The 12,713-nt window shown below is 49.8% G+C and overlaps 4 protein-coding genes across 4 annotated transcripts; all 4 read left to right on the top strand.

Moving 5' to 3' along the window:
* Positions 1–200: 200 nt before the first annotated feature.
* Positions 201–1,980, top strand: LAJ45_06508 (uncharacterized protein; the record flags this gene model as incomplete). The annotated part of the gene is made up of 3 exons (XM_046116072.1): positions 201–438; positions 510–1,496; positions 1,562–1,980. The coding sequence occupies 3 exons, from the start codon at positions 201–203 to the stop codon at positions 1,978–1,980; spliced, it is 1,644 nt and encodes a 547-aa protein (XP_045970733.1).
* A 2,347-nt stretch (positions 1,981–4,327) lies between these two features.
* On the top strand, positions 4,328–4,801 carry LAJ45_06507 (uncharacterized protein; the record flags this gene model as incomplete). The annotated part of the gene is made up of 1 exon (XM_046116071.1): positions 4,328–4,801. One exon carries the CDS (start codon positions 4,328–4,330, stop codon positions 4,799–4,801), a length of 474 nt encoding a protein of 157 aa, XP_045970732.1.
* Positions 4,802–6,915: 2,114 nt separating this feature from the next.
* Positions 6,916–7,376, top strand: LAJ45_06506 (uncharacterized protein; the record flags this gene model as incomplete). Its single annotated transcript, XM_046116070.1, has 3 exons — positions 6,916–7,002; positions 7,080–7,207; positions 7,280–7,376. The coding sequence occupies 3 exons, from the start codon at positions 6,916–6,918 to the stop codon at positions 7,374–7,376; spliced, it is 312 nt and encodes a 103-aa protein (XP_045970731.1).
* A 1,827-nt stretch (positions 7,377–9,203) lies between these two features.
* LAJ45_06505 (uncharacterized protein) lies at positions 9,204–12,372 on the top strand (the record flags this gene model as incomplete). The annotated part of the gene is made up of 4 exons (XM_046116069.1): positions 9,204–9,327; positions 9,393–12,183; positions 12,261–12,289; positions 12,344–12,372. The coding sequence occupies 4 exons, from the start codon at positions 9,204–9,206 to the stop codon at positions 12,370–12,372; spliced, it is 2,973 nt and encodes a 990-aa protein (XP_045970730.1).
* Between the last annotated feature and the right edge of the window lie 341 nt (positions 12,373–12,713).

Here is a 12,713-nt window from a genome sequence, read left to right as displayed (position 1 = left end):
AGTGACTGTAGACTCCCCCATACCATACCATACTCTAGACATGTAGATGGAGAGAGACATATGTATATAACCCCCGCTCCCTCCCTCCCCCCAATCCACCGCGCCAGCAAGAAACCCCACAGTCCTCCCGCTGCCCCCTTCGTCCTCCCATCTTGTCTTTACTACTACTACCTCTACTACTACCACCTAGCTAGCTCGCAATGGCAAACAGCCGCTTCATCTCCGGCATCGGGCCCACGCCCTTCGAGCCCGACACCCCGCGCACGCTCCTCGACGGCACCATCGGCGCGCCCGCCGCCACCATCGCCGTCCCCACAGAGTCCGACCGCGCCCTCGCCGCCATAAACAAGCAGGACCTGCACCCGTCCGCCCTCCAGACCATATCCTCCTACAACTGGGTGTACGGGCCGGGAAAGCGCCTCAAGATCATTGTCCCCGGTAAGCCGCCTCTCCATAGCACCCTAGCCCAGCAGTTTAGTAGTGTCAGTGCGACTAACACACCCAACTAGGCTACCCCTCCTGCTGGAACCCCCCGCAACTACCCATAAAGCTCCCGCCCGACACGGGCTTCCGCATGATCCACCAGAACGAGTACTTCTCCCCCGGCACGCCGCTGCGCCCGCTACTGCGCGCCGTGTACACGCACCGGCCCGACTACGACATCCGCGGTGTTGATGTTGTTACGGACCGCAGCAGCCTGCTGAAGCTGTTCAAGTTTGTGCGCGGCGAGGTGAAGCCGCCGCCGGCACCGACGACGCCGACACACACGGGCCGCGGTGGTGGGGGGTATCGGGGGCGTGGGGGGCTGCCGACGCCGCCGGGGAGCCCGGCGTCGCGGGGGCGCGGCGCAGGGCTTGGATATCGCGGCGGTGGGGGGCGGGGTGGGCGCACACAGCACCAGCCGTTCAACATGGACCCGCCGAAGGAGGCGCGGATCGACGTTGACATCATGGGCGGCGGCGGGGGGACAAGGGCGAGCATGCTGCTGTCGCGGTGGGAGACGAATAGCTCCGAGGTGATACCGGAGGGGCAGTTTCGGGGGTGGGGGTTCCAGTTCCTGAACCGGTTCACGCGGTTCGGGGACGCGGGGGAGGAGGCGGTGATGGACGAGGGGGAGCTGCAGAGCCACCATCGCGTGGTGGAGTATGAGATGGGCGGGATGCGGTTTTTGGTTAGATATCATGGTGATGCGATTACGCAGTCGCTGGCGGAGTTTCGGTTTTGGGCGGAGAGGGAGCGGGAGAGGGGGGAGAGGGCGAGGAGGAGGGAGAGGAGGGCGGCGGCGGCGGCGGCGCAGGCTGCGGGAGGGGGTGTGGGGGAGAGGGATAGGAGGGGGAGTGAGGAGAGGGAGAAGGAGGTGAAGGGGAAGGGCAAGGGAGAGGGGGAGGCGGCGAGGAGGAAGAGTGCGAGCCCGCAGGAGAAGGCGGATGACTGGCTGGAGAAGGAGTTTATCGAGGGCCTGTCGAAGCTGACGCTGGGCAGAGTCAAGACTACAGGTAAGTCATTAGTCTGAACTTCTCGGTGTATATGGAGATGCTGACCCTTATGCCCCCTCATGTAGTCGCCATCGAAGCCCACAAGAGCCTGACACCGCTGTACCCGCACGAGTCCATTGTCGGCATCAAGACGTGCAGCGACAACTCTGCGCCGTCAATGATGCTGCGCGCCATCCCGCAGGTGTTCTTCTCGCAGACGCCGCACCTGTTTATCGGCTACCAGCGCGGCGGGAGCTTTGAGCGGGTGGAGAAGATTGAGACGGCGGCGCTGCTGCGCGAGTGGGAGGACGAGAACGAGGTGGTGCTGAAGCGCTATCTGGTGCTGCTGGCGCGCATCCGCACGGTGGTGGAGCGCATGGAGGGCAGACGGGCGACGCTGGTGTTTACGAGTGGGAAGGAGAGCGAGGGCGTGAAGGTGTACAGGAGGAGGGAGGACACGCAGGGACCGGTGCCGAGTGATTTGGTGGCGAAGTGGGATGCGTGAGCGGTGCGGTGTGGTGCGGTGCGGTGGTTGGTTTGTGTTTGGAGACTTTTGGGCGCGTTTGGATGGTTGGTTGGTTGTTTGCTTGTTAGCCAGCGTTGTACTGTTTCTATTGTTTAGGAGTTCATTTGTTTGCAATAAATATACCTGATCAATTGAAGTGTGTGAGTGTGTTGTGGTGGTGCATCACGAGATGTCACTCGGCGGTGTTGTCTGCTGCGGCGGGCGGGTGGTGGACGGGTTTGGTGTCTGTAGGTTGGGTTTTATTTACAGCATACGACAAGCCAAGGCCTCGAGCCCTATGCCCTTCCGCACATTCGCCGCTCCTCAACCTTGGCCGCCCATATTGGCGTTTCCGGCCCAAGTCTATAAAAGGCAGCGCCCACCCACACCCTTCTTCCTCTCGCCATGCGATTTTACTTCATAGGATCTTTTTCTATAGTAGATCGCCTTGTCAGAACTCTTTTAAAGAGCCAGACACTCCAACCTGGGTGATGACACTCATCCTCCCCATCCTAGAGTGATTGCCTCTTTTTGCCTCTGCTTTGGCAGGGGTGGCCATGATGATCTCTGCCCCCTCTTCTGTTTTGGAGGGGGCGGTGGGTGGGGATGGAACTCTGACAGGTTCCCTTTTTCTCCCTTTTTTTGTATATTTTTTTATATTCTCTTTTTTTTTTGTATAGTAAAAAATCTAGTTCCAAACAATCTACTCTCGTACATGTATCCGTGACATTCGTTCATCCAAACGTGACCTTCGTATATAGACAAACCCATCAACTCCCAGTGCACCGACACCGTCGATCGTGGCCATCCAAGCAATACGTGCCCAAAAACAACCACTATCCCTCGAGTCCCAGATCAGCCAACATACCGCAACTCAAGTGTTGCCATAAACTCGTAGCTAGACGCCGACATGCCACCCATCGAGAACGACCAACTCGATGAAAGTGCCTCCCCCCCCCCCCCTTGCCCACGACCCAAGGTCGTATCTCTCGTATGTCACCTAACCTACTATATGCGTCCCCGTAGAGCACTGCACACCACTCGAGATACCCAGCAATCTAACAGTCGTTCCAAAAGCCAGGAGTTACAACCGCCAGTTAGCTCTTTTCAACGAAACCCGGGCATGCAGCATCCGTGATCAGTTTAACCAAACGATCAAGACCCAATATCAACCAGCCTATAGCATGTAGCTATACGTACCGCCGAAATAATCTCCATTCTCAAAAAGAAGCGGCGGTGTCAAGTCAGTCTAACACACAGGTTCAATTCCAAACCCCGCCTATACACAACCGACCCAACCCGCTGATACGGGTTAGCGTTGTTAATTTAGTCAATTCTAGCAATGAATTCAATCAGAATTTATGTGCTGTATCAAGTCAATCCACTGACATAGAGGTGGCTCTCAGCGTTACTAGACTCATTGCAATTGCATCACTCCTCAGTACCCCCGGTACAACTCCTCCTCCGCAACCGTCTACAATCCTCATACACCCACCCAGTGTCCACACCCCCAGCGCCCACAAAGTACCAAACCACCACCACAACCACCACCACCAGTCACCAAATACCAACCACCACCCAGGCCACCTCCACAACCAACCTCCCAACCTCCCAAATCCCATCTCCCGCGCCCGATCACAAACTATCACTCGACCAAAAATCCAGCCAAAAATGACGACTTACGGATGCTAGAGGGCTTGTACCGGGTGTTTGAAGATATCGTGGGCTTTGAAAAGTGGTTTTAATGGTGGAATTGGCGACGAGGGGGCTGTTTATCACGAAATTACTTCTACTAGTGGTTGCTAACTGCTGCACAGCTAGCGGGGGTGGGGGATATACATATATGACCCCAACCCTCACTTCCAACACACATCTATGAATATAGAATTCTCATTCCCATCAATATCCAACCTTGAAGTAATATATAAGTAACTTTGAGGCACATGTAGTATACGGCCACAAAACACAGCTAGTACCACACTGTACCCAGCACAGCACCCCCCCCTCACCTACACCCGTGTACCCAGCCAACCAGCCAAGTACCAGTAGCAGTTTGTACTTCCCAACCTAAAATAGCTCCCCGCAATTTCCCCAAACTTCAACTCTGCCCCCTGGCTCTAATATAATCTCTTCCCTTCGACCTGAAAAAGCAGGCTAACCCCATTCCATCACCCCAAGTCACTCGCATTCAATGAGCAACGCTCTCACTACCCGTCTATAAAGCCGTAGTTCCTCCCACTTCCCTTCCTTCTTCCCTCCTCTCTTTCCTCATCACATCCATCATCCATCCATCGATCATAAAACCATCATCAGCATCAGCACACAAAAAACACAAATATCCACCACCATGGCGCTGTCAACCACCTCGCAAGGCATCTGGCACCAAGAGCTCATCGACGGAAAGCAAGTATGGCACTTCTACCCCTCCCACGCCATGACGCTGCGTCCCAACGCCGGCGCCGTCGCCGCGACTACCATCGAGGCGCCGCCGCCCGTCACCTCCACCGACAAGATCATTGTCCACCCGCCGGGGCAGTTCCCCGCCGGCGCTGGCGGCAGTGGTGGTGGTGGGCCGCAGCTGACGTATAACGTCTACAACACCTACAACTATCCTGTTGCCCAGCAGCAGCAGGAGGCGAAGAAGGAGGAGGTGAAGGCGGTCGAGGCGAAGAAGCAGGAGGGTATCTTGATCACCGAGGAGGAGATCAAGATGGATGCGCTGCTTCATGAGCAGGCGGAGGCGCTGCGCATGAGGAGGCATTTGCAGACGGTTGACTATGGGGTTGGGGATGTGTATGGGAGGAGGTGGGTTGGGAGGTAGATGCTGAGATGGGGGTATGTATTTTCTTTGTCTTCGATGAATGGGTTTATAGTGTGTGTATGTGTGCTAATTGGTCTGAGATAGAATTCTTTTCTGCGATGGCTGGCAAATAACACTGGATCTGGAGGTGACGATTTCGACGGTGGGATAATGAGTATGTTCTTTGCTATTGCAGGATGAATTGGGAATTTTCTTAGCTCGTTGGGGCTCTTGTTTTGTACCGTAGGCATACAGGCGAAATACGATATGAATGAAGGGTTTTTTCTTAACTGGTGTGATTGGTCTGATATCGTGCATTGATTTTATTGTAGATTGAGGATTTGATGATCTTCGTGCTAGTAATATGCAGAGTGAGATAGAATAGCCAATGGCGACTAAATTTAGTAGATAGCGTAAATATTAATATAATACCAGTACTAATTAACGCTTCTGTTACCCAATTGATCAAATCAGATCCAATAATGTCTCAGATAACGGTGGTGATGGCCATTATAGCACTGTATTTATACCCCCGATATCTAGGTACTGCGTTGGTAGGGCGTGTGTACATGCAGTTAGATACATGTATCTCGTGTTTTGATGGGGAAAAAAAAATACGCTAGTATTGCAAGGATCGACGTCGACGTGACTATAATACTTCCAGTCCTCGAATCATTTGTTATGATTCGAACCTCACACCCCTTAGGCCTCCTCTTTTATCTATATCCGTCAGAACAACAGTACTTCATCTCTGTGTTTAGGGGCTCGGGGTCTTGGGTTTAGTTCGAGCTCAAATTTAAGTTGCCTGCTAGAGCTTATTCGAACTACTCGACCAAGACTGGGCCCCATTAAACCGCAGTTGCTGTTATTCAGAGCACATGTGATAAGAGACTGAAGTCTGAAGAGAATCGTATTGTGTGATTGGTAATTAACAAGAGTAGAAGAAACAAGCTCCTTATAGCAAAAAAAGACTTACGTTGTAAATCAACACGTATTATCAAGGCAACCAAACATACTCGTTGTCTGGACACAGTACTAATAACAGATAGCAGCTACTGATAAATACATGTATGTAGATACACTCTGAATATTTACTCCCTTTCCCTAACTGTCGAGCAAGCTCCCAACTTACACATCGAGCCTTAGGACTCTATATATTACACAAAAACTGGCTGCCAAACATCTCTCTGCCAAGGGGAGCACGTTGATCACAGGTGGTCCAACTGACCAATGAAAGCAACCACCAAATCTATTCCTGGCACGCAGACGCAATGCCAATCATCACCACCTACCAGGAAGCCGCTGGGCGGTTCAGATCTAGCGCCCCATCATATTACTAATGACTTATGCACAGTGATGAAATGAGGAATAGTGTAGACAACTCAGTTGCTTGATTCGGCAAATCGGACCTTAGGGCTGAATTCTTTGGAGGAAGAACCCTAGAACTGGTCCAAATGTTTGGTTACTCAAGCTTGGAAGCTTGAGGGGGCTTAGACTATTGAGGGCGTTGTTAAAGATCGGGGTTTGAGGGTCGACTCGTGGTTGGGGATATGTGATTCTGGTGGGATCGAAGTGGGTGATAATAGAGCTAGAGAGGACTGGGCTGGTGAAATAACGCTTTGATTTTCGGCCTTTGGTCTTGTTATATTTGGGCTCTTTGGCCTCATTGATTCAAAACATCTTTCTAGACAACGCTTCACGCCTTGTGCCCAATCCTTTTACTCGTTAACACTTACCTCGACCTATTTCTCGAGATGGAGTTCGCTTACCTTCTACTCATCCTCACTCTGACAGCGTTACAAAAGCCGCACTTGTATCGTCTTTAAATCTAGAGTCAGGCTGCTATATCATTCCTGAAAGTGACCGCCCCCATCTGCGGGACTGGTTACATCGCTGGCCAGGTAGCTATTACAACGGGAGCATTGTACTTTCTTCATAGGATTCTCACCCAAGATGTTTACTAATTATTTCTCATATATAGGAGTTTCAATTCACATGTACAATCGATGAGGAGTACAGAAACTGCAGTGGTCAAGATGGGGAGTTTTCTTCAAAGTACGACGCAGTCCTGGGAATCATGGAGTACCCAACGCCAGATGAGGTTGATAATGAAAGTTCCTTTGCGTTCCTACTGAATGGCTGGAAACCTGGCGCTGTGCCAGGGTGAGGTTGTGGATATTCGCAATGCGTCGATGAACTGGTTGCCCGCAGAAGTCGAAGTGGTAAATATAACCGCTGCTTACATGTATGTTGATAAAGCCAGTGATGACCATATTACTAATGGGTTCTTTTCGTCTAGAGTTTGAATTCATTTGCGCTTGCTAGGAGTCACTTATCTACTGGGGTGCATTTTTCAACGTGGGAGCTCGCTGCCCGGAAGAGTGGAAGCGAGTATAATTTCAATGGCAGCATATATTCGAAAACATTGTCAGAAACCTATAAACCCGTACGCAAAAAAAATGTTTGGATTGTGTGGATATTGATTCCGCCAACGTTTAGTACCAAGATAGTTCTCTATTCATCCAATCCCACTGCGCAGCAACTCGAACGACTCATCCGCACCCCTGGCGTCGTTTTACTCTTATCCCTTTATTGACTCGGAAGCATCGTTCAGCGATCGCGCACAACACGAAGCACTGCGCAACCAGGTCAATGGGAGCTTTGACGCAACAGAAGCCTCCATCACTGCCAGTGGTGCATTTGTTGGCAGCTTTGATGATGTATATGTACGTGGGCCTACCTTTTACGGGAGGTACAAATAATCTTTACTGGGGTTATCGATGAATACTATTCGCATACTCTAGATACAACATCTGAAAATAACCCGGATTCAAGAGCAAGAAGTAGTGAAGCATCTTTGACAATACTGCCAACGGTAACCTGTACTCCAGCAGGTGGTGTGGGGGAGAGGTGGGTACGCACTGGGATGGTGTATGTGACAGTGGTAGTAACGGTGTTTATGGTAGAAACGTTGTAGTTTATTATAGTACATATATTTGGGTTTTACAATGACGTGTATTCCATTTATGTTGTCGAAATTTCATATTTACTACTTAAGCTTGGTTAGATACGATTGCTGCGGATGTTCTTAACTACGTGGTGGGTCAACCTATGCACCGAATCCCACAACCGTTTGATAAGACCCCTCTTGAAAAAGATTGACGGCCTCACTGGTAACATCAATGATTGATGAGTACCTATACTAAATTTCGGAATTTATCGGAGATACAAAAAACAATACAAGAATGCAGTGTGTACTAGTACATATTTACCATATACCATGAACAGTTGTTCCTGACGATAATATCTTCCCTAACCCTAGCTCGAGTCAGAGTTTATGAGTGGCCCCGAACTAGACTATATAGAGCTTTCAAACCAGACATGACCATATGAGATTTGCAGGGAGATATCATCTCCTAACTCTATTTTTGATCCAGAATTCATGAGGTTTCTTTGGTGGTTAAGTGGTGGAGTAATATTTGGGCGTTAATTAAGCCATACAGGTACGGTGCACATGCTCAAATTCACCCTATTCTGTATAACTCTTTCTCATCAACGAATAGCCAAAATACTACCTATAGGAGTCTATCACAGTCCACCGACCACACTGTTATGTTTTCCACATTATCCCACTAGAATAACTTCGCACTGGTAAGGTTAGAGATTGAACCCTAATATTAGCAGTGCTAGTCCCTAGTAAGATATTATACATGTAGTTAGACTGCCAAGAATGAGTGAGAGCCTATGAAGAAAACACAAGTACTGCAGGTCAACTTGGGAGTCTTGACAACAGCGGGAAAGGGTGAGTATTACCGAAAGAGGCGTGGGTAGAGTCTCTACTGTATCTGGAAGAAGGGAATCTGTTTCAGCGAAATTTTAGCGGTTTTTCTATCAAGGGAGCGGGTCTAATGTACTTTAATTTGATAGTTTTATGCAATTCCGTATTGGTATCGTATGTATATATCGTACCTACTCCACCCCTCCAGTATTATATATATATATGTATTCAATAGCATTACCATCCGAGTAGTATACTTCACCGGGTTATATAGAACAATTATTATTTAATTGTAGGGTTGATGATGGATATCACATCAATACAAGCAAGTTGATTGTGGGTTTGTGGGTTTGAATATAAGTATTCCCATGCAAATTAATAATGTTGCGCTGCACGGAATTTCCTCCCCTTCCCACCAAACGACGTGATTGGACAGAGGTGCCCTCTTTCTGTCCAATCACAAAACTCCTGATCGATGGATGGTTTACTCTTGTCAGGGTTAGGGTGCCTGCATTCCCCGCTAGGGCTGAGTGACGATGCGGCGGTCTCGGCAACGACAATCACATCCTAGACTCTAACCTCCAGCAACAACCCGCCAGCGATAGCTCACAGCTCTACTCATATTGACGCAACAACAGCACCACCATGTCCGAAGGGGCATCTTTAAGCAACTTTGAAACCACCAAGCTAAATCAAGGCCGCGAACACCCCTCTGTCTTCGCAAACGGTAATAGTACACAAGCCACAGGCCTGCGTAATTTCTTGAAGGGTGAGGCTATAATTCTCGATGAAGACCTCGACGATGACGAGCTCATTGGCGTCCATTTATTACAGTTTCGGACACACGGAGCTCGAATACACCGAAAGAACATCTTCCGAGAGCTCCCAAAGACGTTGCAATGGTTCACCCTAGCAGGCTGCGGCATATCGGTGCTCCCGCGACAACAACAGCCCTGGGACCATCTAATGCTACTACTCCATCACGTAGTTCCAATGGACAAAATGGGAACAACGCCTTCAGAGCTCCAGTGCCATCTGATGCAGCTTTTCAACAGGTATCGAGGAGTCCGCCAAGGGCACCAAAGGCAATGACTCCGCAAGTCCCACCTACTGGCCCAAAGTCGCAAGCAACGCCCAAATCTGCTGCAAAGGGTGTCAACCAGATGCCACTGGGCATCAAATCACCACCTACTGGTCCAAAGGCTCATCAAACAGCAACCCCTCGTAGATCTTCGAAGGGCGGCTCTAACCAATCAGTAGCAGCGGCGAGTCCAGGAGCATCCAGAAGTAACTCAAGAAACAAGGCCAAAAAAAAGAAGTTTATACCCTTGCGAGAAAAGCTCGGCGGTAGCGCTAGCGCCTCCTCTATTAAGAAAAACCATAGACATTCGGATATGATGCGGGGTTTGAAATCTTCCCCTTTAAAGCTTCATGCGCGCGAGCACATTCCAGATATTCCAGTGAACGAGTATACCAACCAATTTGGCAGACAACAGACACCTAATGGCAAGATACCGTCCCATCAAAATTCGTTTAGACCTTCGCCCAAAAGAGCGCATGAGGCTTTCGATTCACCCAGAGGGCCGCGGGCGAATGGCACCGCCATCAACTCACACAAAGCCCCTGTAAAGATTAGCCACGGTGCTAAACGGCTCGCCAAAGGGTCAAACTCTACTCCTTTCGAGATTCACCGTCGCGATAAAAATGGTAATGGCCAGGTTCTAACACAGTCACTGCCGGCGGCCGACACTGGCTCGGGGCATAGGAGACAAGAGGCATTTAGCCATGACTACCGCGGCATTCCTACCGGTCCGAGATTCCCTGAAGGCTCATCTTCTCGGGCGATAAATGAAATAGATCCGCGAGAACGAGGTTACAACTTCAACTCGTCTCCTCACCATGGTTCCGACGCGAGATATATGCATAGTCCACCAAAACAACCTAACGCTTACAACACTTCGAAGACATCTCAAACTTGGAGTCCAGAAAATATGTCTAGATATGAACAGGGTGAGATATTTGGCACTCGGATGGGTGAGATGTCTCCTAGAAACCAGAGCCGGTTCATACCTGAGAGACCCGGGTATAGGGCTGGAAGACCCAATGAGGGTGTGGAAAGACAGGTAGATCATATGATAAGGGGAAGAAGAAGTAGTGTTGGTTATGGATTCATGGGCATGGACGCAAGCATGAACCAGAGGCCTATCGCACAACAGGAAGATATGGGACCTAGAGCTGGGGTTTCAAATAGAGGAAAGCCCCCTTCTGGTCGTTTCCAAGGCCGCAAAAAGGCGTACCGGAATGGTACATCTGCGGCTAGGGGTGTTCCTCCTGGCGGGGCGCGTGGCCGTGGAAAATTAATGAGAAAGGGAAACAATCAAGACAGAGCAGCATCGAGAGCTGGGAGAATACCAGGATCCTCGAGTGGCGTTTTTAAACGAAACAGCCGAGCAGTCGGCACTTCAGGTGGTGTTCGACACCTCTCAGATCCTAGACGTCGTGGTGATACTAGAATGACAGGAAACGAAGCAAGGTACTGGGATAATGGAGGGGAAGATAGAGATCCTTCTTGTATTGCTATTGGTGGCAATAATGATAACAAAGGCGGTGTGCAATTGCCCCTGGACAAGGAGAAATTGCAAGAAAATGGGCAAATGCAAGAGCGCAGGGAGCAGGTGGACCCGAGGGGTATGAGGGATCCAAGAAGTTCGAGGGATCAGAACGCTCAAAAACTACAGACTCCGCAAGAGATACGGAGCATGCAAGTACATGAAGATCGGGGCCAGGAAGATGTGAATATGACAGACGGCCCCCAGGTAATTACCATCGACGACGACGTCCAGGATGAGGATGATATCGAGGTTGATGTTGGGAGCGATGATGAGAATGGAGACGAGAGTGAGAGTGAGAGCCAGGTAGAGGAACCCCTCGAAAGTGGCGAACTCGGTGACCCCGATGAGGATATCGAAGGGGAGATTGACGACGAGATTGATGATGAGGAGCTTGGCGAGGAGGTCGATGGAGAAGTCGATGAGCAAGAAGAGGAAGAGGAGAATGTCAGTTATGGAAACAACAATGAAGCCAATGATGTAGTCGGTGGCAAAGCTAAAACTGGTTCTGAAAACTTGGAGATGGGAGGGACATTCGATGGCGCAGTTGATCGTTCATGTCATGGTCTGGCTGGAATCGAATCCCAAGCACCTCCCCAGGCTCACCCTCAAATTCCCGATGCTAGTCCTGGGGGACAGGTAGGAGCAGTGAATAAGAATAGATGTCAGGAAGAGACCAGAGAGAACCTGGAGCCCGTGTCGAGCGAAAGCTTCGATGGCAGAGAGGAACGCTGGGAGCTCCCACCATACCATCATTCTCCTGGCAGGCCAACAGTACCCATGCGTCTCTTTGATTTTGTCATCATCGAGCGACTAGAGCAAGTTGCCTTGTCGGACATCTTCTATTCTCTTTGTGTTCTAGAGGAGAGCATCCCACACAAGGTTTCAGTAACTGCTTTCAATGATACGCTCGTAAGATCGTATCTGAAAGTTAGAGATATGATGATGCGAGATCCTCTTCTCGATGTGGACCATGAGACATGCGAAAAGATTGCCAAGGGAGAACTGAACACCCTGTTAGCACAACTAGAGGAAGAGAGAGGGAGCGGTCGAAGTGAAGCTCAAAGGGATGTGAAGATTCAAAACATTTAAGGCTTCTCGTACTAACTTATAACATCTTGGGTACGTATAAACCCTGTCCTAAGTTGCCCAATCCCAATTGATGAAGACGGTAAGAAATCGGGGAAGAGCGACAGCGGCTTTAGGATTCGGAGGTAATAGCAGATGATGGGAGCACTGCTTATGAGGGTTTCTCTGGCATGCAGCCAATTTTCAATTTCTTTCCCAGTTCATGTCGGAGAGTCTTTTCACATTTTTTTTTTTTAATCCATTGAGCGTCTAGCTTGAGGGAGCGTCTAGCTTGAGGGAGCGTCTAGCTTGAGGGAGCACATTTCATTTCTGGAATTTCATTAGTAGGGCTATATATTACTTGTGGTTTGTTATAAATACACCCTAATCGGTATCTTTTTCTCTATTGTCACAAGAAGGTTCCGTCTCCAATTTGCCATACATATCGTGATGACAAAATGTCTGATAGAGACATTTC

The sequence above is a fragment of the Morchella importuna genome (assembly GCF_003444635.1).
Source record: "Morchella importuna strain M04M26 chromosome Unknown Morimp01GS019, whole genome shotgun sequence".
In the NCBI taxonomy this organism is placed as follows: domain Eukaryota; kingdom Fungi; phylum Ascomycota; class Pezizomycetes; order Pezizales; family Morchellaceae; genus Morchella; species Morchella importuna.
This window is presented reverse-complemented; position numbering and strand designations above follow the sequence as displayed.